This window comes from Furipterus horrens, unplaced genomic scaffold (assembly GCF_987537825.1).
Source record: "Furipterus horrens unplaced genomic scaffold, mFurHor1.1.pri manual_scaffold_4, whole genome shotgun sequence".
In the NCBI taxonomy this organism is placed as follows: Eukaryota; Metazoa; Chordata; class Mammalia; order Chiroptera; family Furipteridae; genus Furipterus; species Furipterus horrens.
Genome location: NW_028327174.1, coordinates 55,746,080 through 55,772,869, shown reverse-complemented (window position 1 = coordinate 55,772,869; position 26,790 = coordinate 55,746,080). Strand labels below are relative to the sequence as shown.

The 26,790-nt window shown below is 45.2% G+C and overlaps 2 protein-coding genes and 1 long non-coding RNA gene across 12 annotated transcripts; 2 read left to right on the top strand and 1 right to left on the bottom strand.

Moving 5' to 3' along the window:
• Positions 1-2,287: 2,287 nt before the first annotated feature.
• On the top strand, positions 2,288-17,528 carry PAN2 (poly(A) specific ribonuclease subunit PAN2). 9 transcript variants are annotated; one of them, XM_090273404.1, is made up of 26 exons: positions 2,288-2,440; positions 3,071-3,458; positions 6,627-6,796; positions 6,908-7,028; positions 7,198-7,275; positions 7,658-7,925; positions 8,344-8,686; positions 8,874-8,970; positions 10,719-10,838; positions 11,029-11,148; positions 11,428-11,556; positions 11,685-11,884; positions 11,996-12,129; positions 12,270-12,376; positions 12,591-12,689; positions 12,831-12,904; positions 13,011-13,158; positions 13,455-13,598; positions 13,734-13,793; positions 14,021-14,111; positions 15,080-15,237; positions 15,334-15,477; positions 15,608-15,787; positions 15,915-16,008; positions 16,285-16,482; positions 16,833-17,528. In XM_090273404.1, exons 2-26 carry the CDS (start codon positions 3,177-3,179, stop codon positions 16,865-16,867), a joined length of 3,594 nt encoding a protein of 1,197 aa, XP_090129530.1. In that variant the 5' UTR covers positions 2,288-2,440; positions 3,071-3,176; the 3' UTR covers positions 16,868-17,528. The 9 variants fall into 9 exon arrangements, with proteins under 9 accessions (XP_090129530.1, XP_090129528.1, XP_090129526.1 ...); XM_090273402.1 differs by having other exon boundaries at positions 13,455-13,607; XM_090273400.1 differs by having other exon boundaries at positions 11,996-12,141.
• On the bottom strand, positions 4,568-18,214 carry LOC150011963 (uncharacterized). The gene is made up of 3 exons (XR_016510484.1): positions 18,070-18,214; positions 16,240-16,286; positions 4,568-4,748 (listed from the first exon to the last, which is right to left on the bottom strand). It is a non-coding gene; the product is annotated as an uncharacterized LOC150011963 (long non-coding RNA).
• A 357-nt stretch (positions 18,215-18,571) lies between these two features.
• CNPY2 (canopy FGF signaling regulator 2) lies at positions 18,572-22,523 on the top strand. 2 transcript variants are annotated; one of them, XM_090273406.1, is made up of 6 exons: positions 18,572-19,058; positions 19,215-19,330; positions 20,194-20,397; positions 20,560-20,656; positions 21,008-21,099; positions 21,563-22,523. In XM_090273406.1, the coding sequence occupies exons 1-5, from the start codon at positions 18,887-18,889 to the stop codon at positions 21,049-21,051; spliced, it is 633 nt and encodes a 210-aa protein (XP_090129532.1). In that variant the 5' UTR covers positions 18,572-18,886; the 3' UTR covers positions 21,052-21,099; positions 21,563-22,523. The 2 variants fall into 2 exon arrangements, with proteins under 2 accessions (XP_090129532.1, XP_090129531.1); XM_090273405.1 differs by lacking the exon at positions 21,563-22,523 and having other exon boundaries at positions 18,573-19,058; positions 21,008-21,159.
• Positions 22,524-26,790: the final 4,267 nt, after the last annotated feature.

The following is a 26,790-nucleotide window of genomic DNA, read 5'->3' as shown; positions in this document are numbered from 1 at the left end:
CATACTGTGGATACACACAGAATAAGGAAATTGGTAGTAGCCAGTGGAAGCAGGAAAGCCCACCTCACTTCTGTATGTGTCCTATGCTTTTCCCACCTCGGATCCCCATTCTGGGAGCCCTAAAGGATAGGAGGTGAAAGGTGAGAAGGAGGAGGAGGAAGTGGAGCCCTGGGGGATGAGATAACAGGGACAAGGGTGAGCTGGAGGCATGGGGTTCTGCTGCTTTGTTTCACTTCCTGGTGCTTTGGGAGTTGGGTTGGAAGCAAGGTTGGTGGGGCGATTGTGGGACTGTTGTGTGGCAGGAACTACTTCCGGAACTAGATATGACCTGGAGCTGCAAAGGGTCCTTGACGTCAGCAGGGCTTTAGCCCTTATGCAAATCACATTCACAAGACACGTCTAAGCAGACCTTTCCAGTTGGATGCCCAGGCTCCAAATCCAGTTGAAGTTCCTCCAGGTGATTAATAATGATAGGTGATATACAGGGTGGGGCAAAGTAGGTTTACAGTTGTTCATATGGAAAATAATACAATAATTAACAGATAATACAAGAACAAACTCGTTTGCGTACTCATAACTGTAAACCTACTTTTGCCCCATCCTGTATATCCAGCTCTCATTTTATGCCAAGTATTTGATCTAAGCACTTTTCATGTATAAATCCATTTAATTCTCATAACAACCTAATGAAGTAGTATTATTATCCCCATATAACAAATGAGGAAACTGAAGGACAGATAACTTGCCCACGATCACAGAGCTACTAAGTACCCAGAATTCCAGTGCAGACAACCTCGCTTCAGATCCAGCATTTTCTTTTTTAAAAAGATTTTATTTTACTTTTTAGAGAGAAGGGAAGGGAGGGAGAAAGAGGGAGAGAAATAGCAATGTGCACATCAGTCGGCTGCCTCTCACACACCACCAACTGGGGACCTGGCCCACAACCCAGGCATGTGCCCTGACTGGGAATCGAACCAGTGATCTTTTGGTTCTCAGGCGCTGAGTTCAATTCACTTAGCCACACCAGCCAGGGCAGATCCTGCATTTTCAATTGTTCTATTATGGCACACACTGTGAGGAGAAACAGAGCATCTGATAAAGTAGCTCATTTAGCCCAGGTATCTCTGTACCTCAGATCCCGTAATTCTCGTGGGTCTGTGAAGTCTTTTCTCAATTTGAAACCTCAATATGGAAATTTCTCTAAGTGTAGGAATTGTCTAGGTCTTTCAGCATCAATCTTTTTATGAGATTTTAAATCTAGAGATCTATGAAATCAGATTAATATGAAAGATGCTCTGAATTAAGGTATTTTCCTCTTGGTCTGTGACTTTTGACTGAGTCTAGGACCATGCTGAGTCTGGAAGTCTAAATTCTGGGGTCCTTATATAAAAGTCTGTGTACCAGCCTTTATTGAGGATGAGAAATGTTTTAAAACGGTGTTCTCCGTTAGGAATTCTTTTCACCAAAGAGGCCCTCTACATGGTCTTTTAAAACTGAGCTTAAGTGCCTTGGAAACATCTTACAACCTGGATCCATATCAAAGCAGTTAAAGCTCAGTTAGGACCCAAGAATCCCTCTGAAAAACTGTTGATGCTAAATCTGTAAGAGTTTTGGAAAGGCAAATGTCTCAAATTGTCGTGCTCGTGCCCCGCTGAGGGATAATGACCAGCTGCAAGAGCTAGGGGAATTTGAGAGCTGAGGGGTCCTGTTCCCTGGGAATTTTACCCGGGCCTACGGGGAGGTTATAATCACAGACGGGAGTTTCAGATGGACGCCCTTACAATCTCAGAAGATGCAGCAACTTGGGCCCTGTTAGGAGCCTGGCTCCCGCTTCCTTTTTTCTCTCGCATTTTTGGAAGTGAAAGGAAATGCCACCAACTTTCGGGGAGGGGGGGGCAAGGTCAAAGGTGGCGGAGTAGCTCACAAGAGCACTGGGAAAGAGGGAACGGACCGGCTATAGCGGAAACATCCTGCAGTCAGTCCCCAGTGCTTTGCCTTGAGCTATCCTGATTATAGTTTCTAAAATTACAGGGAACATCAAAGTTCTGTTTAGGAAGTGGCGTTCTCTGATTTTGTTCAAAGAAGGCTTAAAAGATAAGGGATTACTTTTTAACACTATCAAATAGAGTCAGGTTCTGAGTACAATTGTCCCCATCGGCGTGCCGTAACCTTTTTTTTTTTTCTCAACTTCGCGCACCAGTCTCCTCGCGGAGCCGTCTGAACCCGTTTCCTACTGATTGGCTTAGGTGAGCCCCAAGCCCTTCCTGATTGGCAACTGCGACTGGAAATCCGCCTTTTTTCCGTCGTAGAGTTCGGTTGAGCCCGAGGCGCGGGGGAGAATTGGGGAAACTGGAATTTCCCACGGAGCTGACGGCGCTTGTTCTCCCCCTACTCGTTTTAATTCCACGCGCTCCAAAATATCCGCCATGGAGAAATCTTGGTAATGACCCAGCCCCCGTAAGCATCGTAGGAACACATCTGCCCCTGCCTTAAACCCTCCCTGCCCCACCGGCGGGGGAGAATTCTGGGTAGTTGATTTCTCTGGGTCCCCCAGGGAATTCTGGGTAACTAGCCACTTATATCACGTTTCCCTACCCCCGCCCCAATTTCGGGTAACTGGCCGTTCTTATTTTCTCCTAGAGAATGCTGGGTAACATTACAGAGGATTCTGGGAAACTGGCTCCTCTTGTTCTCATCTCGCATCCCTACACCTCCAGCCCTAATTCTGGGGAATTAGCACCTTACCCCGCTTTATCCAGTTCCTTCCTCTGCCATTGCTGCTCTTTCCGCTGATGGTTCAGGTGTGAACCAGGCAAGTGAGCAGGCCTGAAGAGAAGTGAAAAGGAAGTCAAGGGTTAGGTTAGATAGTTGGGTCGGGGGCAGTACAGAGGGCATAGAAGAGAAGAGGAAGGGAGGCTGCTTCTCCCACCTCTGCCCTGCTGTCCCTCACCCATTCCTTCCTGCTTCATCCCCTGCCTGCTGCATCTTCCTCCTGTCTAGATAACATGTAACACACTAAATACAAGTACCTGGGTCTACTCCTGACTTAGTTACCTCTTTCCCTTTACAGGCTAGGATGCCCACTGGTGCTGTCCTGCTGAAGGTTGGGTCAGGCATCTAAAGGGGCTGTGGCAAGGTAGGGTGTGAAACGGGTCTGATTTGCTGCAATCATCATCATGAACTTCGAGGGTCTGGACCCTGGACTGGCAGAGTATGCCCCGGCCATGCATTCTGCCCTGGACCCTGTCCTGGATGCCCACCTGAACCCAAGTCTGCTACAGAATGTGGAGCTGGACCCAGAGGGAGTGGCCTTGGAGGCTCTTCCTGTCCAGGAGTCAGTGCACATAATGGAAGGTGTCTACTCTGAACTGCACAGTGTGGTGGCTGAAGTGGGTGTGCCTGTCTCCGTCTCCCACTTTGACTTGCACGAGGAGATGCTGTGGGTGGGAAGCCACGGGGTAAGAATTGTACCCCTTTGCAAGGGCTGAAGGGAGATGTTGGATGTGTTTTATCTGGTTTTAGCTGCTTAGCAAGGAGCCAGAATTGAAGCGATGAGAGATAGCTGGGTCTCTAAGTCAAGCCAGGAGAAAGGGAGTAATGGGATCCAGGGATGACTTACATAGGTGTTCTTTTTCAGAAGCCATTCTACTTCTACCACAATTTGCCATTCCATACTCTGATTACTTTTGATAACTGTCAGTCTATAGCCATCCAAATCCAATTTCTAATGCTCCTTTTTTCCCCATTTTTATTATTATAGAATGGTTATTGTATGTTTCTATATATCTTACGTGGAATCATTCTGTCTGGCTGATTTTATATCTCAGAGCAGTTATCAATGCTTATTTTTAAAAAATGTGTATCCATACTGCCAATATGCTTGGGAGCCCAAAGATTTTGGAAGAGATAACACACTAGCCTTGGTTTACTAATTTATCTTACATAGGGTATGAATTGTTTTTACATTGCAAAGAACGAAAAGGTTTTTCTGGTGATACGTTGGCAGTACTTACTGCTAGGCTAGGCACGGGATTAAGCTGAATAAAACAGACTCTTTGCTTCAAGGAGTTTACAGAACAATGAGGAAAAAAGACATATAAACAGATAATTTATAGTACTTTTAGAAGAAACTAAACTGTTTGAAAATATGTACTGGGTGCTGGTGAGCATAGAGGAGAGTCAGAGGACCTCCAGAAGGAAGGGACAGCTGAACTGAGTCCTAAGAGATGAGCAGAAGTCAGGTGAAGAAAAGAGGAAAATGCTCTCTTGGCACAAGCAATGGGATAAATAAAAATTCCCAATATATCACATGGCATAGCGATTACAGGATGCAGGAACTAAAAACTATTAAGATTTACTGGACTAGAAGATGAAGCTGAAGAGTTAGACATTTCTTCATTCAACCAGTATTTTTTGAGCACCTACTAGGTACCAGACCTTGTTCTGGGGTCTAAGTTTGGAATAAGCATTTTAAAAGGGAACAAAAATAATTTATAGTACAAGGGAAAACCCAAGAAAATCCAGAATTTATTTATTAAAAAATGTGTATTTATCTTTACATGTTGAAACTTCAGTCATCTTCAAAATACTGTCCATTTGATGTAATACGCCTATCGAGACATTTTTCCACTGCTCAAAACAGTTTTTGAACTTGTTGATTTCATTTCGATGCCTTTTAGTGTTTCTGCTGTTTTTTGTTCCACCTTTTCCACATCAGCAAAACATTTCCCTTTGAGGACTTTTTTCATCTGTGGAAACAAAACAAAGTCGCTCAAGGCAAGATTGGGTGAACGGGGGGGTTGGGCATGTGGGGTCATGCAGTTTTTGGTCAGAAACTGCTGAACACTCAGAATGGTGTGGGTAGGTGCACTCATAAATCAGCCATCATGAAATGGGTAAACGCATTGAAAGAGTCTTCAGAAAAAATTAACTGAAGCCTCTCACGGCCTCTCACAGTAACATCAGTTGGTACACTGATACAGATGGGTTCCTGGAGCACTCACCTAGCAGGGGAAGCCTGTACTACAAGGGGCCCACCCTCCAGAGGATAATTCCATGTTTTTTGGGGTCCTCCCTTATATATCAGGTGTTGCTTAGTATCCTTAAGAAAAATAAAGTACAGTAAAGGTGTTAAGGTAATGAAGGGTGGGAGGTGTTGCTATTTTAGATAGTTGGTCAGGGAAGGTCTCTTAATAAAGTCATATTTGAGTAGAGACCTGGGTGCAGGCCAGATGCCCATGTTAATCCATGTAGAAGGGAGAGAGGGAGCTGTGCAGATATCTGGGGGAAAAAACATTCTAGAAAACCCCATATGCTATCTTAAAGGTGCTTGGACCTGATCCTTCAGGCCACCAAAGATTTTTATCCAGAATGATAAGGTCTGATTGGCAACTTAGGTGGATTACTGAGGTAGCAGTCTATTGTTTGATTTAAGGGGGAATGAAGCAGGGCCTTCTGAGGTCATTTTTCAGGTGGTTGTAGTAGTTGACATAAAATATGACGAAGGTCTGAATGAAGCACTGTAGAGATGTATACATGAAAACAGATTTGGGACATATTTAGGAAGTAAACAAGATGACTACCAGTGACTTGGTCCACTGGGTAGATCGTGGTGCCATAGGGAATACAGTTATGAATTGAAATGAGATAAAAGTCATGAAATTAATTTAGGTTGTAATGAATTTGAGGTTCTAATGAGATCTCTAAAGAGATGTTTAGACTTATATATTTAGTAGATGTATAAATCTAAAGCTTGAGGCAGTGGTCTGGACTAGGGAAGGAATTAGAAGGATTCATCAGCTTAAAAATGGATAATTAAAACCTTGAGAGTGGATGGGATTATCTAGGAAGACAAGTAGAGTGAGAAGATAGTGGGCTGGGAATAGCCATATTTCAAGAGTGGCCAGAGGGGCCCTGGCTGGTGTGGCTCAGTGGATTGAGCGCTGGCTTGTAAACCAATATGTCGCCTATTCAATTCCCAGTCCGGGCACATGCCTGAGTTGCAGGCCTGGTCCCCTGCTGAAGGCAGGTGAGAGATGTTTCTCTTCCTCTTTCTTCCTCCCTTCCCATCTCTAAAAAGAAAACAAAATATTGGGGGTGGGGGGAAAGAGTGGTAAAAAGGGGAGCACATAAAGAGAGGGATGAGCTAAGAGTCAGGAGAGAAGCCAGCAGTGAATGACATAGGAGCCAAGGGTAGAATGAGTCTTACATTCTGTATTCCAGCCTGTGACCCACAGGACACGTTTCCTTCATGGCTGGTAAAGATTAAGACTTGATTGGGTAACATAAGAAAGCCAGGTCGCCAGTGGAGGATCAGGCCCCATGTCCCTAACCTTCTGAACCCTGTTCTAACCAATGGAGCCATTACCCGCTCAGCAGGGTCATTCTGAGGATAAAATGAGGTACAGTTTACAAAAGTACTTTGTAGAGTATTAAACAAACATAAGATGGTATTTTCAGTGTGTTTATCACTACGATTGGTGCCTAGCTTTTTGCTTTAGTTGCTGCTAGCCAGAAAGGCCAGGAAGCAAGAATGGAAACAAGCTGAGCAACGTCTGGCTCCTGAATTGTATCTGGGATGGTGCTGCCCTTCCACTCAGGTGTTTCATCGTTTTTGTCCCCCACAGGGTCATGCCACTTCATTTTTCGGCCCTGCCTTGGAGCGCTACTCATCCTTTCAGGTCAATGGCAATGATGACATTCGGCAGATCCAGAGCCTGGAGAATGGTATCCTGTTTCTCACCAAGAACAACCTCAAGTATATGGCCCGTGGGGGCCTCATTATATTTGATTATCTGTAAGTGACTTCTCAGCTCTGGACTGAGAGAGAGTCCCTCATAGAATGGGAAGGCTAAAGGACTGGCAGCTTTGGAGACCCTGGCCCTTTAGCCTTTCCTCTCCTCCACAGGCTGGACGAGAGTGAGGATATGCACAGTCTTCTGTTGACTGACAGCAGCACACTGCTTGTGGGTGGGCTACAGAACCACATATTGGAGATTGACCTTAACACTGTCCAGGAGACTCAGAAGGTACAAGCCTGGGGCAGGAAAGACCCAAGCAGGGTCTGAGTTTATTGTGGCGGGGCAGTGGGTGATACCTGAGCTGGGAACGTGCCTAAGATGTGTGTGTGTGACCTTTCTGTTCTTTTGGTTTGTGGGAAGAATCATTCTCACTGGTTTCTCCTTCTTCTTTCCCTAGTATGCAGTTGAGACACCTGGGGTCACCATCATGAGACAGACAAACCGCTTCTTCTTCTGTGGCCACACATCTGGCAAGGTGGCTAAGTCCCATTTTTCCTCCCACCATGGGGCCCTTATTCACCAGATATGTGACTGGGCTCAGCTGTTCTCCAGTGCAGTGCCTATAGTTGGAGGGAAGGGAGGAGTGAATTGAGTTCCTGTCCAGCCATGTTATACTATGAGATTAATCTTTCAGCCTGATGTTTTCATGTTTTCTGTTGTAACTAGGTACCTTAGGGGCAAAAGGGTAAACAAGTTCTCTTTGGGATCCCTTTCAACTCTTGGCTTCTCTTTTTGCCTTTTGTGTGCTTTAATTGCCCATATCTAGAGGCTTAGTAGGGGCCTCACAGGATTCAGTAGGTAGCAGATACTCTTCCTGATAACAGCTTTGGCAGATAAGCAAGTTGTCTCTTCTTCAGATTTCCCTTCGAGACCTTCGTACTTTTAAGGTGGAGCACGAGTTTGATGCTTTCTCAGGGAGTCTGTCGGATTTTGACGTGCACGGCAATCTGCTGGCCACTTGTGGCTTCTCCAGCCGCCTCACTGGACTCGCCTGTGACCGTTTCCTCAAGGTGTATGATCTGCGCATGATGCGTGCCATCACTCCACTTCAAGTGCATGTGGATCCTGCCTTCTTGCGTTTCATCCCTACATACACTTCTCGTCTTGCTATCATCTCCCAGTCAGGTATGAAGGGAATGTAAGATGGTGTAAGAGAGGTTGATGAGCAAGGGGGAACTAGGTGCTAGAGGAAGTATACTCCAGGAACCTCTTTGTTGGAGAAAAAGTAACCTTTCAGTAGGTTCTCTGGATCTCACTTAAGTTTGGTCAGAGATTAAAGCTTTTGTTGTCTCCCTTGGTGTGAAGAACACAGAAAAAAGATGAAAGGTGGAGCAGGCAAACCAACTTTAGAACTTCCCTTTGCTGCATAGCATACTTCCCCGAGGTTTATCGGAAGGTGTCAGATGATTTTCTTTCTAGCTCTAGGCATGGATTTGGGGCCCATTCTTTCCTTGATACCCCGGGAAGAGGGTAGGAAGGGCATAAAAGGATGTCTCCCTTCACCTTCCAGGGCTCGCTCAATGGGCTTCCTCCTCCTTCCTAGGGCAATGCCAGTTTTGTGAACCCACAGGCCTGGCCAACCCAGCAGACATCTTTCATGTGAATCCTGTGGGGCCTCTGTTAATGACGTTTGATGTGTCAGCCAGCAAGCAGGCCCTGGCCTTTGGAGATTCTGAGGGCTGTGTGCACCTGTGGACTGATTCCCCTGAGCCTTCCTTCAACCCCTACTCCCGGGAGACTGAGTTTGCTTTGCCCTGTCTTGTGGACTCACTGCCTCCACTGGACTGGAGCCAGGACCTGTTGCCTCTTTCCCTCATCCCTGTCCCACTCACCACTGACACACTTCTCTCTGATTGGCCTGCTGCCAACTCTGCTCCAGCTCCCAGGTTGTAACTCACATCTGGGCCAAAAGTGGGGTAGGGAAAGGGCTGATACAGGGATTCTCTATTATTCTACTTCTTTTCTGATTTTTGTCTACTTTCAGTATTTTCTTTTTATCTGGCCCCTTGGGGACTGGGGATTAGATAGGCAGACACCACAACCTTCAAACCTTAGAACTGTACTACATTCTAGGCGAGCACCCCCTGTGGATGCAGAGATTCTGCGCACCATGAAGAAGGTGGGTTTCATTGGCTATGCACCTAATCCACGTACCAGGCTGCGTAATCAGGTATGTACAGTGGGCAGCCCTCCCCTACCCTAGCCTACTAGCATTTCTCCTTTTTCCTTTACTAGTTATCAGTAGTTTTTCTTTTTAGTAAATTTTTCTGAGGTTATATTTTACTTACCATGTAATATGATACTTGCACCTCTTCCTCCACAGGGGGTTCCACAGGTTCTTAAGAAAAAGTTAATTAACTAAATTACCATTATAGCTATCGGTGCCTGAGAAACCACATCCTTTGTGACTCTCATAAACCAAGTCTTGGGAGGCATGATGGAACGCTTCATTCAGCTTTAATGACCAGTCTGTCTGCTCGCTATTGACAACTCCTCTCCTAGTATCTTTTTTTTTTTTAAGATGTTATTTGTTTATTTTCAGAGAGAAGGGAAGGGAGGGAGAAAGAGAGGGAAAGAAATACTATTGCCTTTCACATGCCCCAAAATCGGGGACCTGGTTGCAAACCAGGCAGGTGCCCTACACAGGAATTGAACTGGCAACCTTTTGGTTTTTAGGCCAGTGCTCAGTCCTCTGAGCCACACCAGCCAGGGCTAGTATCTTTTTTTAAGTAAATATCAATGGTTTTATTGGCATCTCTATCTGATCATTTCATGAGCAAAGTCATTGGTAGGTTTGACGTGGACAAATGCATAAACTTTTTTCCTAGTACTCATTCTAGTGAAATAATGCTTGTGTTATTCTTATGCCATCTCATTTGAGTGGATTTAAGCTCCCAAATTAAATTACAGGCTTCTTGAGGGATAGGACTGTGCCTTTTATCTCTTGAATTCCCCCTCAATGTCCAGAACAGCGCCCAGCACAGAGAGGTGCTCAAGAAATGGTGGTTGGTGGTGATGGTCATGGTTGGAAGTCAGAGGGTGACTGAATCTCTACATGTGGGTCCATCAGTCACTGCGCTAGAGGTAGCAGCCCTCCCACAGTGTGTCGACCGCTGCAACTGTTGCGACAGAAAGCCGGGTGTGGCAGCTGGGCTGTGTATACAGCCACCATGGCAACGGGCCCAGTAAAGGTTTTTTGAAGCCTACTAAATTGAAGGCACTATGCTAGGTGTTAGGGAGGATTCAGAGACATAGAAGATAAAGAGTCCTTGCTCTTAAAAAGTTTAGTATTTGGTTGGTGAAAATAGAACCTATTCATAACTATTGTTAAGTGCTAGAGGAATATTATAAGCATTCATCGCCAGAGCTGTTTGGAGGGAAAGTTTTACACTGGGCCAGGGTGGTCAGGGTGTGCATACTGAAAGAGGTAGGTACTGAGCTGGAGAGAGAGATGGATAAGTAGATAGTAACAGCAGAGCACGCTAAAGATGAGAGGTGAGTGTTAGTAAAGGTCTCAAGAGGCATAACTGTAAAATAGGTGCCTAATGGGGACAATGGCTATACCAGCCAGTCTGGCTGGAATGGCTGTTATACAGGGAAATAATGAGAGATTGAGATAGGAAAGGGCCTGTTTGTGAGGCCTTGAAATCCAGTGTGGAAGAAGTGATGACTGAAAGGGGCACTCTGGGAGGGTTAGTTTGGTAGCAGCATGCTGGATGGAGTGACCGTGGGGAGCCCAGTATGGAAGCCGTCACAGTTGTCCAGCTGTGATGAGGTTGGTTGATGGCAGTGGGAATAAAAAGAAGTGAATGGTGAAAACCCTATGCAATTAGGTTGAGGACTTGGTGACTCTTTCAGTGTTGGGGGAACAAAGATGATTAAGACATCCAACCAGGTTACCTCTTTTTAAAAATTTAGATTCCTTACCGACTCAAGGAGTCAGACAGTGAATTTGACAGCTTCAGCCAGGTCACTGAATCACCAGTAGGGCGAGAAGAGGAGCCACATCTCCACATGGTCTCTAAGAAATACCGTAAGGTACTGGGGGATACCAAGGAAGGAAGAAGGGAAAAGTTCCCAGGGAAGAGGGTCATATGAGAAAAAACTGAAGGACTCAGTCGGGAGGCTTTCACCTACCACACTGGACTCAGGAGGGAGGTTTTGGGGAAGGTTAGGGCTAAGGGACTTTGAGGATTTCTTTATCTTGCTTAGACTGTTTTTGCCTCAGGTAACCATCAAATACTCCAAGCTAGGGCTAGAGGACTTTGACTTCAAACACTACAATAAGACCCTCTTTGCTGGATTAGAGCCCCACATCCCCAATGCCTACTGTAACTGCATGATCCAGGTAAGAGTGGGTATTCCCGTACCTTCACTGTGCCTGCTGCCTTTCTTGTCTGTGGTCCCATAACTCCTACTCTCCTTCCATGTCTCCCCACCCAGGCCTACTTTACCATGGCCCCTCTACCATTTTTTCTTTTGTTGCTCCAAAGCCTTCAAGTTTCCTCTCTGAGCTCCACTCCTTCAGGAGACTCCTGATTTGGATTCTCCCCCAGCTCACTTACTCTACCAGTCTCTTCCTCCTTGTAGCAGTGGCCTTTGTCATTTCTCCTGCTCTTCCCTCCAGGTACTCTATTTCCTGGAGCCCGTTCGCTGCCTAATCCAGAACCACCTTTGCCAGAAGGAGTTCTGCCTGGCATGTGAGCTGGGCTTCCTCTTCCACATGTTGGACCTCTCCCGAGGTGACCCTTGTCAGGTCAGTGCTTGGAGACCTGGGACAATAAAAGAGGAAGGCAGATGGCTAGTAGTCAAGAGACATTGCTGTGCAAATGGCCACGAAAGGGAAAATAACCTCTTTCCACCAACACACTTCTTGGATTCCAGGGCAGTAATTTTCTTCGGGCATTCCGCACCATTCCCGAGGCCTCAGCCCTTGGTCTGATCCTGGCTGACTCGGATGAGGCTTCAGGCAAGGGAAATCTGGCCAGGCTCATCCAGAGGTGGAATCGCTTCATTCTTACTCAGCTGCATCAAGATATGCAGGAGCTGGAAGTACCCCAGGCTTATCGAGGTGCTGGAGGCAGGTATGGAGTTGGGACAGGAATAGTTAAAGCTACTATGACAGGCCCCTCTATGACTTATAGGGTCTCTTAACACCCTCACTGCACATATATCGCCCTCCCCACTCTTAGCAGCTTTTGCTCATCGGGGGACTCTGTCATTGGGCAGCTGTTCAGCTGTGAGATGGAGAACTGCAGCCTCTGCCGCTGTGGCAGTGAGACCGTGCGAGCCTCATCTACCCTGCTCTTCACGCTCTCCTACCCTGAGGGTAGCAACAGTGGTATACCCCGCAGCTGGGTTGGGAAGGCTTCCCAATGTCCTCTAACATCAAGGAGAGGGTGTTGGGGGGCTAACACTAACAGTGGATAGAAGGGAGAACCTGGAGTGAAGTACCCAGTTTCCCCACAGATAAAACTGGGAAGAACTGTGACTTTGCTCAGGTGCTAAAGCGAAGCATCTGCCTGGAGCAGAATACACAGGCCTGGTGTGACAACTGTGAAAAGTACCAGCCCACGGTGAGTGGGCTCTTATACTGGACTAGAGTCCTGCTATGTTGGGGACTCAGCTATGGTCTTACCTGGGACTGGCTAGGTGAGCACTGCCATCCAGGAATCTCTAGGGAGTGGAAAGAACCCCAGTTTGAGGATGAAGATCCAGGTTTCACTGCTCCTGTCTAGGTTTCTTTTCCTGTAGGCTTCCTTCCATCACTTGTTTGTTTTATCTTCTCAGATTCAGACACGCAACATCCGCCATCTGCCAGATATTCTTGTCATCAATTGTGAAGTGAACAGCTCAAAAGAAGCTGATTTCTGGAGAATGCAGGCTGAGGTAAGGACTGGGGCTGGAAACAGGGTCTCAGGAGTTTTCTTTTTCTTTTTTTTTTTTTTTTAGGGAGTACTTTTTTCTTATGGTCGACCGCCATAAGTGACTAATATTCCTGAGGAACCATATTTTCTCTTTTGTGTTTAGTTTGCCTTCAAGATGGCAATAAAGAAACATGGTGGGGAAATCTCCAAGAGCAAGGAATTTGCTTTGGCTGATTGGTAGGTACTGTCTTAGGAGTGATCGAAGTATTGAACTACCCAGTGGCTCCTCTTGTCACCGGCTGTATCTCCTCAGAACAAATTTCCAATTCTCCTGTCCTGACAGGAAGGAACTAGGGGGTCCGGAGGGCATGCTGATGTGTTCTTCCATTGAGGAGTTGAAGAATGTCTGGCTTCCTTTCTCTATTCGCATGAAGATGACCAAGAACAAAGGACTGGATGTTTGCAATTGGACTGATGGGGATGAGATGCAGGTTGTTGGAAAACTGGGAAGAGGAAGGGATATAAGGAAGAGAGGGATGGGGCAGCAGCAGGGCAGGGGGAAGATGGAACTTAGTTAGGGAAAAGAAAGGGAATAAGGTTCAGGATTTACCAGTAGTGGGCTTTTCCCGCATCATTAAGTTTATTGTTGGGAGTCATAGATGGGCTAGGATGGAGATAACCCACCCTGATGCCCCATTCCATACCCCAAACTCCTGTCCTCTATCCCCGTTCCCCTTCCTTCCCCATCCTTAAACTTAGCTTAGCAGCCTGGGTACCCCCCTCACAGTGGGGCCCAGCCAGGGCAGAGGAGGAACATGGTGTCTATGTGTATGACCTGATGGCTACTGTGGTACACATCCTGGACTCGCGCACAGGGGGCAGCCTGGTGGCTCACATCAAAGTTGGAGAGACGTACCACCAACGCAAGGAGGTGAGTGAGGTAATACAGGGTTGGGACACTCCTGGTGGTGGCCAGAATGGAATCCCAGATCTGTCCTTATCTTCAGTCTGAGCCAGAGTGGTCCCACCATCACTTTGGCATCAGTCTTTCTCTGTATCTCCATAGGGCGTTACCCACCAGCAGTGGTATCTCTTCAATGACTTTCTTATTGAACCTATTGATAAGGTTAGTTGTAACACATTGTGTTCCCCCTTTCATCTCCCCCTTTCCTAGCATTCTCATCCTCAGTTTCCTACAGAATGCTGGACAAATTCAAGAGGGAGGTATGGGTTCTCAAGAATAAAAAGCATTAGCAGAGCCAAAAATAGCACCTGAGTCCTATCTTCTGTCTGACTTGGGAAAAAGGGAAAAGGTGCATATATGTTGGCCATTAAGTGCTTTTTCCTTTATAGCATGAAGCTGTGCAGTTTGACATGAATTGGAAAGTGCCTGCTATCCTTTATTACATCAAAAGGAATCTTAATTCCAGATACAGCCTGAACAGTAAGTGATACAAGAGTAGTCCCAAGGTGTGGGTAGTTTAGATTGGTCTTCAGGAAGAGCCCTAGGAAGTAGCTTGTTAAGATGAGGATCTGTGCCCTGGCTGATAGGTCATTTGGTTACATCATCGTCCTGATACACCAAAGTTGTGGGTTCGATCTCTGGTCAGGGCACAGGCAAGAAGCAACCAACGAATGCATAAACAAGTGGAGTAACAAATTGATTTCCACCCCCAACTAAAAAATTTTTAAAAAGTGGAGGCAAGCTTTAAAAAACAAAAAGATTAGGCCTTGGCCAGTGGTTCAGTTTGTTGGAGCATCGTTCCATACTCCAGAAGGTTGTGGGTTAGATCCCCGGTAAGGGCACATAGGGGAACCAACTGATGTTTTTTTCTCTCTTCTCCTAGCGCCAAAATCAATAAACATATCCTCAGGTGAGGATTTAAATAAGTAAAAATTTTTTTAAAAGGTTAGGATCTCTAACCAATGTTAATATTTCCAGGGATACTACAGAGATTCCTGCTCATAAAGCCTTAAATTTAGAAGCTGAAACTCCTGAGGGTATATGGGAAAGAGGTGATGGGGAAAAGTCTGATCAGAGTGGCTAAGGTTATGATTTTGAGTCTAATCATTCTCATCCCCAAGTGAAGATCTCTTCCTTTGGACATGAACTCCTTATTAAGGCCCTTATTGGTGCCTTTAAACTGGAATTTCTCTGTAACTTCATTTTTCTGAATTTTCTAAGCTAAATTCTGAAGTGAAAATTTTATTCTTTCCTTTCTGTTGAGTTTTTTCCCCTTACCACATTCCTTGATAATTTTTTATTTACCTGTTCCATCCATTTGCTCTGTTCATCTTTTCATTTATACGCTTTAATTATTGTAGACCCAGTCCCTGGTGAGCTACCCTGGGCTTCCCTCCCTTGGTCACTTCCCTGTCCCCAGCAGTGTGTCTTCTGGACTCTCCTTCCAGTCAAGAACCCTATTGAGGCAAGTGTCCTGCTGGCTGAAGCCTCACTAGCACGGAAGCAGCGGAAAACACATACTACCTTTATTCCGCTAATGCTGAATGAGATGCCACAAGTTGGGGACCTGGTGGGCCTGGATGCTGAGTTTGTCACCCTTAATGAGGTAACCAAGACCAAAAATATAGAGTGTTGGAACAGAACTTGGGATATTAGGAGTCATAAGCTTTTCTTTGATTTCCTTATAAACTCTTCCATGTAGGAGGAAGCAGAGTTGCGCAGTGATGGCACCAAGTCTACCATCAAACCAAGCCAGATGTCTGTAGCTAGGATTACCTGTGTTCGGGGCCAGGGACCCAATGAGGGTATCCCCTTCATTGATGATTACATTTCTACACAGGAGCAGGTATTAGGATATGAAAATGCAAGTGAGGCAGACCCTGTGCTTATATAGAGTACCCTAGAACCCAGGGAAGAGCGGTAGGGGGGGACTGTACCTAACTTCCTGGAAAATGTGTCCTTTTCTCTATCCCTAGGTGGTGGATTACTTGACTCAATACTCAGGGATAAAGCCAGGAGATCTCGATGCCAAGATTTCCTCTAAGCACCTCACAACTCTCAAGTCTACCTACTTAAAGCTTCGTTTTCTCATAGACATTGGAGTCAAGTTTGTGGGTCATGGTCTGCAGAAGGACTTCCGGGTCATCAACCTCATGGTTCGGGCAGGGTTTTTTTAAGAGTCTTCTTTGAGTGTGGGCTCCTTAGGGTATATACATTGTGCTTCTGGAAATGGGAAATTACGGATCCCCTACCTTCAGTCTCCCATTCTTTTATCCCTGCCAGGTGCCCAAGGACCAAGTCCTTGACACTGTCTATCTGTTTCACATGCCCCGAAAACGAATGATTTCCCTGCGATTTCTTGCTTGGTACTTTCTGGGTGAGTTGCTCTGCCTTGAAGACCCTTTTGGTGTTCATTAAGAGCAGGAGAAGTGTTGAGGGGCCAAAGGGAGTAGGGAGGATCCTGAGTTAGTGGTGAAGTTATTAATGGATTTAATTAGCTTCAGTATCCCTCCTGTGCACAAGGAATGCTATTTGGCTCCTTCCTTTAAGGGCAGTCAGGTTTTTTATTATTAGGAGTTGGGGGTGGGAGTGGGGGACATATTCTTACCTTCTTTTGCTAGGTCCCAAACTATTCCGCCTCTACTTCCCGCAGACCTGAAGATTCAAGGGGAGACCCATGATAGTATCGAGGATGCTCGCACAGCCCTTCAGCTCTACCGAAAGTATCTAGAGCTAAGCAAAAATGGCACTGAGCCTGAGTCTTTCCACAAAGTGCTCAAGGGTCTTTACGAGAAGGGCCGAAAGCTGGATTGGAAGGTGCCTGAGCCTGAGGGCCAGACAAGTCCCAAGAGTAAGGCCTGGGATGGGACAAGGGAAACTGGACTGGGTGGGTTTTAATTGCATATGTGAAGATTATACTCACCATAATGATGATGCTGATGATGTTAACAACAGTACCAACTCTACCCTATTCTTGCAAAGCACTTAACAGTTTACAAAGCATTTAATCCTCCCAATAGTCAGTGAAACAGATTTTATTGAAACTGCCCATTGGTCCTAACTGCCTTTTGCGCACTTCTAAAATGTTTGGGGCAGGTCCATGCCCTCTTTTCTCTTGCATTTTTCCTTCCTAAGAGGACTCATAGGTGCTTTTTCTCCATTCACCTTAAGAGCCAATGTTTTTGGTTTTGTCTCTGACAGATGCAGCTGTTTTTTCCTCAGTGCTGGCACTCTGACCTCACCTCCTCCCAAGGAACTACAGCCTCTTCCTTCAGTGTTCTGTGGTCCCAGAACTGGGAGATGGCTTCCTAAGTTGGCTATACCCTGTCTACTTCCAGAATTGGACCTACTCAGGGTTTACAGATGGTGCTATTAATAGAACTGGAATGCAGAACTGTTGCAAAGGGTCTAGCAGCCAGATTCCGTTTTCATCCTTGGCAAAAAACAGTGGGACAGAAACAAAGTATAGAATTGGCCCAGATGTAAATAACTGGTATTCTTAATAAATATCCTGGGTAATTAATATCGCGGCAAAGAAGATCCTGGAACTAAGACTTTCAGTTCCTAGTTGGCTAAGGACTGAAGTACTGGACAGTCATCGGAATCAACAGTACAAGATTTAGCTCAAGTCTCTGACTGCCTGAGGGATGCCAGGAAGCCAACACGTAGAATGTTGGTGGCCCTAGCAAACCAGTGTTGCCAACACAGCGTTGCCAAAAGGGCCTTTGGGTCCAGGACAAAGCTTGGCTGCTGGCTTCACTCCTGCTGACAGCTGAGAAGCCTCTGTCTTCCATCCACTCTACTCTCCTGTCCCAAGTTTTGTTTTCTTTTTTTTTTTTTTTTAAGTTTTGTTTTAAACTGCATGTTTTATAAAATTAAAAAATTATTTGACTGTCATCTCATTGGTAACCAGAGTGTGAGGTTCTTTGACTTTAGTCCTCCTCTCCCTTTTTTTGTGTTGGCTTACAATTAACAGCTGGGAAAACCTAAGGCTTTTAATTTCCTACCTAGACGTGAAGGTAAAGCTCTGTGGATTCCAATGTTAAGATATTGGAGAAATATAATATCTATGGAAAATGTTAGGTCTTTGCTGTGGCTGCCTAGTACCCTCAGGTCGGATTCTTTTAAGACATACAGTAGGGTTTACCCGTTAACTGTAGGAGCGTGGGGAAGCTGACAAACTACAGGCCCCAGGGTATCTTAAAACCTGTAGCTAACAACGGAGGCTTGGTGTTGGTACTGCGGTGCTTCCTGGGAGATGTAGTTTCCCGAGCATCACAACTAGGACTTCTTATTGGCCGCTAGTGCACCTTTGTTTTTGAAGATCCTAGCCTATGTAGAGTGACACACACATGCGCCTGACTGCCTCCACATACCACTCCAGGACCTGTCCTTGCTGCAGGCCACTCCTATTCTTCGGCTGACCCCTAGGGATCACCTGGAGCTGCTCGCCACGCAAATCTGGGTCCTTCGGTCCACCCGGCTCCTCGCTGCCTGGAGTCAGTCCTAAGCTGCGTGTTCGCGCGAGAGTAGATGGGCGGGCGTGGAGTCCGTCTCTGGTGTGGGGCTTGCACCGCAGTGAATCGGAGCCCTGCTTAGGCACCCACTTGAGGTGCGGAGAGCTGCTCAGGCGGTCGCCGGGGCACTCTGGAGAAGCCCGGACGGCCTCTCTTCTCCGCAGCCAGGTGCAGGGTCGGGAGCTAAGTGAGAGGCGGGTCATCTCCTAGCGCCTGGGCCACGGCGGCGGCCCTGGTAACAGAGGTAGGACGGATGCGAGTGGCGCTGAGGGTCGGGAATGGACTGGAGCGAAGGCAATGGCGGGGTCCTTAAAAGGGGGCTGGTCCGCAGGGGAAATAGTTTATAGGCTGGAGGTGGGGATTCAGTAATCTTCAGTGCTGCGTCCAAATAGACCCTAGTTATTAAGTGTGCTCCTCGCGGGCTAGCCACCTCGCTACCTCTGGGCCGACAGCTCCTCTGTGCCTCTCGTCCGCGCTTAATCGCCGACTTCCGTTCCGTAGCTGCCACATAGCCTGGTGAGCCCTTCGCAGGACGCTGAAGTACCAGCATCTAGGGCCTCACCTGTCGACGTAGTGTCTGGGACTGAGCACCAAGCGCTGACCTAGCGCTCTAACCCGCCGCCTGGGGGAATCCGGGTCCTCAAGCACCGAAACAGAGGAGCCCCTTTGTATCCCGGCCATTTCCTGGAAAGTAGAACCAGAGTCACACTGAGGCCTTTGTAGGCCTTGGGATGAGGGATGGGTGGGGGAATGGAGCCAGCTCCGAATACTTACGCTTTACTCCAATCCAAACCCAGGTGGAGAAACCCCACCACGTTAAAGATGAAAGGCTGGGGTTGGCTGGCCCTGCTTCTGGGGGCCCTGCTGGGAACTGCCTGGACTCGGAGGAGCCAGGATCTACATTGTGGAGGTAAAGACACAAAGAAGTGGGAGGAAGGAGGGTGGGGAATGCAGAGCCTTGGGAGGGCATGAGATGCAAAGCCTGGGTAAGAATGAATGGAAATCCCTGGGTTGGTTCTCCGCCCCCCTCGCCCTACCTTCTCCCCCCCCCCCCACCCTGCACCAGCTTGCAGGGCTCTGGTGGATGAACTAGAGTGGGAAATTGCCCAGGTGGATCCCAAGAAGACCATTCAGATGGGCTCTTTCCGAATCAATCCAGATGGCAGCCAGTCAGTGGTCGAGGTAACTGTTACTGTTTCACCAAATAAAGTAGTTCACTCTGACTTGGAATAAGCACTCAACTAATTAAGCAGGAGCTTGGTTTAATAGAAATGAAGAAAACATTGACCTAGAGAGGTATCTGAAAGATAGGATTGTCTCATTTGGAAGAGGCTGGAGACTTAAACCCTATGCACTTGCTTCCTAGCTCCAAACCTTGATACTTTGTTTCTGCTGTAGATGTTGTTAGCAGATGTGTAACCGTGATCAGCCTCCTTCTCCACATTCTTAATCCATGTGACTCATGTTTTCACTATGGCAATATGGTATTCACAAACATTCTTTCAAAAAAGAAATACAAGTTCTCATCCTTGTATTGAAGAAATCTATTTTAGCTGAAAACATAATACATAACAAAGCTGTACCTAGTGAACAATAAATTATAAATGTCCTAATGCTTGTGAAATGATTTAATAGTTGTTATCCTCAAAGCCTACCCTACCTTTCTAATGCCCTCCTATTGAGGGCATGTTTTAGTCTCATTTTAATTAAAACAAATAAACAAAAAATCTTACATCCATAAAAATTAAGGGAATTCAACAAATAAGAACTTATAGTTGACTAGGGTTAATCAAAGAGGTCTCTGTTCAGAATTTGGACCTAACAACACCTGTTTTATTTCTTAGAATTGTATAATGAGGTAAAAAAAAGACCATATACATTATTTGAAAGCACTTTGTAATTACACAGATAAGCCATACTGTTTTTAAGTAGGACAGGCTTTTTAGAATAGGTTGATTGAGCTAGATTTAGAAGGAAAAGTAAGGATGTAAATTACTGATGTACAGAGGTAGAAGAGTGTGATCCAAGGCTGAGGACATTTCTAGGTGCCTTACGCTCGCTCAGAGGCCCACCTCACAGAACTGCTAGAGGAAGTATGTGACCGGATGAAGGAGTATGGGGAACAAATTGATCCTTCCACACACCGCAAGAATTATGTACGTGTAGTGAGCCGGAATGGAGAATCCAGTAAACTGGATCTACAGGGCATTCGAATTGATTCAGACATCAGTGGCACCCTCAAGTTTGTGGTGAGCTATGGAAATGGGTAGCTTGGGTCTTAGAAATTGGGATGGGGGCTTATTGGAGAACCTAGTGGAAAGTTGGGTTAATATCTTTGTTCTGACTGGAGTCAGAAGCAAGAAGCCTCTTCTTGCTGCCTTCTCTCACTCATTTTTCCCTTGGGTTGGCAGTGTGAGAGCATTGTGGAAGAATATGAGGATGAACTCATTGAATTCTTTTCCCGAGAGGCTGAAAACGTTAAAGACAAACTTTGTAGTAAGCGAACAGGTAAGCTGCTCCCACTTTACCTTCTGTCTGTCTTCACAGCTCTGTGGAATCTGGCACATTCCCTAGCTTGTCCCTACCACCCTCAATCCTCTGATATTGGCTCAAGAGTTGGCTTCTGTTACCCATGGCTTAGGGACTTGGGTTGTTCCTATCCATTCTCTTCTGTCAGCTTTCATAATTTGTGGCTCTCATCTGAGGTACAGGTGAGAGGATAATTGAAATGTTTTGTCATTTAAAAGCATATGCTCTCAAAAATGGTTGTTATGTATATCAGTTTGGTATTTTCTTGATAGTAGCATATATTAGTATAAGAATGGCATTTTCCTTCAAACTGTTATGTGCTATTTGCAGATCTGTGTGACCATGCCCTGCACATATCACATGATGAGCTATGAACCACTGGAGTGGCCCAGACTGATGGATCACCCCCAGGAGGGGCAAAGGTGGCAATGCCTTTTATATTATGTTTTTACTGAAATGAATTGAAGAAACATGAAACCGAAGTATGAACTGTGTTGTCTTTTCATGTTCAGTATTGGCGCTTAGATTAGGTTTGAAGATAGGGGAGTCCAGACAAGAAAGAAACGGGAAGGGAAGGAAGAGCTCTGGGAATGGTATAGCACAGAAGTAGGAGGAGGCTGAAGCTTTCATTCTTTTGCCATCTGAGTTTCCTACTGCACTGACAAACTAGATAAACATTTATTCAGTGCCTACTCAATACAATGTGTTTAAAGTTTAATTGTGGAGATAAGAGGACCCTCTATGAATAAGCAAAACAACAGAAGTATGATAGTATAGGATTCTAAAAAGTACATGTATTCATACTGATGAAACATAAAGTAAGACAGAACTTGGTCTCAAAGGAAGTAATGGACATGCATTATTCTTCCCTCCCTGCCCTTCCAGATGGAGGGATCAGCAAGATCATACAGGAAGGGGGAAATGGATGTGATCAACTCAGCTGAAAAGTAAGGGCTTTTTCAGATAGGGAGAAATTAGGTAAGGAATGTTATTTAATGAAAGGTTTTATTTGATAACCTGAGTTTTTAGATTTGATGCCAACAGCAACACTAAAGTATCCCTTTTTCATCCTTATCACTAGCTATTGTCAATCTAGTCTATAAGTCTGTCCTCACTTTCTGTATGTAGAGATTTTGTACTGGGACATAGGAATGAAACAAAGGATACCTTCTTTGAGGAGCTTTTTAAATACCCTGATTCTGAGGTATGGCTGTCTCAGGGTTTGGAATGGAACATTTCTGTCCCAGGAATGCCTCAGGGAGAGAACACTTGCATAAACATTTTAAAGACTTTTTAAATTAAGTGTTTGATAATCTAAAGGAACCTTGGAGGTCACCTAGTTCACCTGTGCCCATTTTACATGTGAAGAAACTAAGGTCCAGAGAAACCACAGGTCCTAAAGTTATGTATGTAGTGGCAAAACTGCATCTATAAGCTAATGTTTCTAATAGTTAATCTGATCTGATATAACTGTGAACTAGCTTCTATTTTAAGTCCTTTTGCCTCTTATTATCTTTCACACAGAATGAATGTGTTCAACAAAGCTGTCTTATACCACAAATCCCAATGAAATCTAACACATGACATAGCTCAGAGCAAGTACCCTGATATTAGTTGACAGCTAAACTCAAGGTCCAGTGTTAATTTTTTCTCTCATCATTCATAAAATTGCTGTATCCTATCAAATTAATTTTCCAGAGCAGCTGTTACTAAGCTTTTTGTCTTCTGTGGTGCATATAAATAATGTTCACATGCTTCATATTCCTGTGAGTATACCTGGGATTCTGTCCATTACCTACTCAGTATCTTACTCTTCATCAGAAAGCTTATCAGAAGTATAAGTGAGAGTACTCATATAGGGAACTTGAAGCTTTTAATTTACAAAACAAATTATTCACAAGTTTTAATAAATAAAATAAATTTAATGCTAATCGGTAACAAATTACTTGTGATGCACCTCACTAGTTTGTCAAGGTACAACTGTTAAGAACTCTCCAGTCCAAGTCTTTGCCATTGGTACACAGAAATGTGTCCTACATAGGGAGGGGCAGATGTTATCTTCTTTGACTTGATCCTGGGAAGGTTAGGAAGGTATACTTTGCACATCTTTGATTTCATATTACAGGTTACCACAAGGAATCCATGAATTTATCTAAAGCCTTCTGGGAGCCCACCATAACAAATTATTCTAGCCTAGTATTTAGTGGTCCCCAACCTTTTTTGGCACCAGGGACTGGTTTCTTGGAAGATAATTTTTCCATGGTCCTGGGGGTGGATGGGTAGGCATGGCTTTATAGCCTCCCACCAGACGCAGCTTGTCACTCGCCACTCACTGATAGGGTTTTGATAGGAGTCTGCAAGCAGTTTATTTATGATGGTCTCTGTGCAATCAAACCTCTCTGCTAATGATAATCTGTATTAGCAGCCCCTCCCCAGCACTAGCATCACTGCCTCAGCTCCACCTCAGCTTCACCTCTCAGATCATCAGGCATTAGATTCTCATTAGGAGCGTGTAACCTAGATCCCTGGCATGCGCAGTTCACAGCAGGGCTCAGCTCCAGTGAGAATCTAATGCCGCTGATCAGACAGGAGGTGGAGCTCAGGAGCTCAGGCAGTAATGTGGGGGCGGGGGGGGGGGCAGCTATAAATACAGAGGAGGCTTCGCACCTCCTGCTGTGCAGCAGGGATAGGGTTGGGGACCCCTGTGACAGAACGTATACCCAACCGTGCATATCTGGTCACACATATCTTCTAAATGAATTTATCATTAAAATGATGGAACTTAAACATTCCCCAAACCAGTGTTAAAATGAGATCCAGGTGTGACTAGGAAAATCTATTATGTGAAAATCTAGTCCTTTACAAATAAGTTTCAGAGGACTTTTTGCTGTTAAAAGGATTCAGAGCAGGGACAAGTTTCCTTTAAATAAAGAACTGGGGTGAATAGCAAGGAAAAGGAACTACTACAGTTGACCCTAGAACAATGTAGGTGTCGGGGCACCAATCCCCACACAGTTGAAAATCCACAAACAATTTTGGTCTCCCTAAAAACTTGGTGTCTGTGGGGAACTGGTTCCAGGACCCTCAGAGACAACAAAATATACAGATGCTCAAGTCCCTTATATAAAATGGCATCAAACAATGCATACACTTGGTCCTCTGTGTCCATGGTTACTAAATGGAGATCAAAAATACTGTTTTTGATCAGTTGGTTGAGTCTGTGGATGTGAAACCTGGGGATACAAAGGGCTGACTGTATATTTAATTGAAAAAAATCCACATATAAGTAGACTCATGCAGCCCTGGCTGGTATGGTTCAGTGGATTGAGGGCCGGCCTGCAAACCAAAGGGTTGCCTGTTCAATTCCCAGTCAGGGCATGTGCCTGGATTGCAGGCCAGGTCTCCATTTGGGGACTCACAAGAGACAACCACCCACTGATGTTTCTTTCCCTCTCTTTCTCCCTCTGTTCCCCCTCTAAAAATAAATAAAATCTTAAAAAATAAAAGACAACAACAATAAGTGGACTCACACAGTGAAACCTGTGTTCTGAATTAACTTTACACCTTAAATAGATGTTACTCCCATTTTACAGATGAAGAGACTAAGCTCAAAGAGGTTGTACCTTGCTAGTCAGCAGGAAGCCAAGACTTCAACCCTAGTGATCATCTTATCCCTAGGCCAGTGGCCTTTCTGCTAAACCTTGCCACCTGTAGTGGAGTCTCCACATAGTTCCCCAGTGGCTATGGAAAGTACTACTACTTTTCTTTGAAAACTACTTCCAGGTTTGAACGCATGCCCTCTGATTCTAATAATCTACAGTGAAAAAACACTATATCCTCTTCAGCCATTTTTTTAAACTGATTATTCTGTGTAAGGGAGCCCCTTCTATACCCCTGGTCATTTTAGGTGCTAAATGTTTGTCTCCCCTACTTTATGTATTCTGAGAGTGTCACCATTTATGTTTTTCAGGTATGGGTGTATAAAGGTTTTTATAGATAAGTTAAGACTGTATTTCCTTATCTTTTAAAATATTTTTAAATATAGCAAAACAGGGTACTGATATGCCCAGGAGACATTTAACAATGACTCAAAAGTCCCCTTTCTGAGCTGTAGCTGATAATTCAGAGTCATCACCATATAACAGCCTAATAGTTAAGATACAGCTCTGGAGTGACACCAACCTAAGTCTGAATTTGGGCAATGCCAATTACAAGCTATATCCCTAAACAGGATACTTTATCTAAACCTTGGTTTCCTCCCCTGTATAGATATTAATATTATTTACATCCCTTAGAGTGTGAGGATTAACTAAGATAATGCATGTACCACATTTAAATAGTATCTGGAAATAGCATTAATTTTAGCTTAAATACAGGATTTTGGTTTACTGATGTAGTTTTAGTTTAAGTTTAGGCTGCACTTATCCTTGGCCACCAGAGGGCACCATTGCCTTTGTCTATTTTAAAGAGGTTCTCCCAAGGTCAAGATGACCTCCGTGCTCAGCCTCCTCTCTCCCTTGCCCCCTCAAGTTCTTGGGCACTTAGTTATATTTGGGCCTAGAACTCACTTGGCTGTTTTATCCGTACCATTCTTTTTCCCTTAAATTTCTTCCCCAGGTCCTATCACTTTCAGAAAAATTAAACCAGCTCCTGAGAGACACCATTTAGTCTATTTGCTCCCTCGGCTTTCCCATTGGCCTAATAGCAGTAAATGTCACAGCTGAACAACTTCAACACAAGTCCATATAGTCCTCGTGACAGTAGGCTCCAGGACACTGTCAAAGGGCTTAAAGCATTACCGTTTCCCACCCTCCCTCCAATCATTAGATTTCCAATAGGTTACCCTTATGGCTACTTAGTAATTTTTCCATAGGTAGACTGACATTGAAAATGCCTCCTCCTGACTGGCGTGGCTCAGTGAATTGAGTGCAGGCCTGTGAACCAAAGGGTCGCTGGTTCAAATCCCAGTCAGGGCACATGCCTGGGTTGCAGACCAGGTCCCCAGTTGGGGAAGCACAAGAGGCAGTCACACATTGATGTTTCTATTCCTCTCTTTCTCCCTCCCTTCCCCTCGCTCTAAAAATAAATAAATAAATATTTAAATATATATATGTTGTTTTTTTGTTTTTTTTTTAATTTAAAAAAATGCCTCCTGTCTCTTGGGGCACTGGAGTTCAGTCTTCTGGTCAGCTGGCTAGTCTCTGTGGATAATTAACCAGAGAGAAGAAACCAGGTCAGACTATTCTAGGGTTAAGAGGAAATCCTCTGTGAGATGCTAAATTAGGATCAAATATTGATCAGTGGAGCTTTGAAGTTAGCGACGAGGTAGCGGAGGTCACTGCTCTGGGGTACTGCTTGGCTTCTTTTTATGAAGTCCTACCGTAAGACATACCTTTATGATCCCCAGTCCAGAGGAGCATTGGTTGGTAGGTATGAAGCTGGGTACGAGGAAAGTTGGCAAGAGAAAAGGATGGTTTTCTTTCTCTTTTTCCAAGTCCAAGCTATAAACTAGGTTATTTATAAACTAGGTCTATCTAAACCTGGCTTAGATGGTACTGGGACCTCTGAAACTTGTTACTGTTATGTGAGGAGATAAGAGGACTGTTCACTTGGGGCTTGGGTTTGTAGATAAGGTGCCCTGGTCCTTGAGTCAGTTCCCCTTTGCCCTAGTGTCACTGACAGTGATGGGCTTTGGGAAGTAGAAAGGTCCTGAGGTCTCATCTGCCCAGAGGACTTAGTAAAGAATGATGTGAAAGATCACTTAGTGCCATGACTCATTTAATGGTTTCTAGGGAGCACAGGATAAGAGTGTATAAAAGATACCCAAGCCCTGGCCAGTGTGGCTCAGCTGGTTGGAGCATCATCCGGTAAACCGAGAAGTTGAGTGTTTGATCCTCTATTGGGGCAATGCCTGGGTTGTGGGTTCGGTCCCTCGTCAGGGTGCGTATGGGAGGCAGGTAGAAGAGATCCATAGGCCTTATGGGAGTGGTGGGACGAGAAGGGGGCGGGGGTGCCTAATCCCTGGTTTTGGATGAGGTTTCATCTGCAGCTCCTAATCTTATGGCTAGAACTGGAGAGAGTGGGCTGACTGTAGGGGGAGTTATGTGACTGGA

Coding starts and splice junctions, on each gene's coding strand:
- CNPY2 (XM_090273406.1), top strand. CDS start 18,887: ATGGGTGGGGGAATGGAGCCAGCTCCGAATACTTACGCTTTACTCCAA. Junction 19,331..20,193: donor GCAGCCAGTCAGTGGTCGAG/GTAACTGTTACT, acceptor GGACATTTCTAG/GTGCCTTACGCTCGCTCAGA. Junction 20,657..21,007: donor ACTTTGTAGTAAGCGAACAG/GTAAGCTGCTCC, acceptor TGCTATTTGCAG/ATCTGTGTGACCATGCCCTG.
- PAN2 (XM_090273396.1), top strand. CDS start 3,177: ATGAACTTCGAGGGTCTGGACCCTGGACTGGCAGAGTATGCCCCGGCC. Junction 7,276..7,657: donor GTGGCCACACATCTGGCAAG/GTGGCTAAGTCC, acceptor TCTCTTCTTCAG/ATTTCCCTTCGAGACCTTCG. Junction 13,159..13,454: donor CTGATGGGGATGAGATGCAG/GTTGTTGGAAAA, acceptor CCCCCCTCACAG/TGGGGCCCAGCCAGGGCAGA.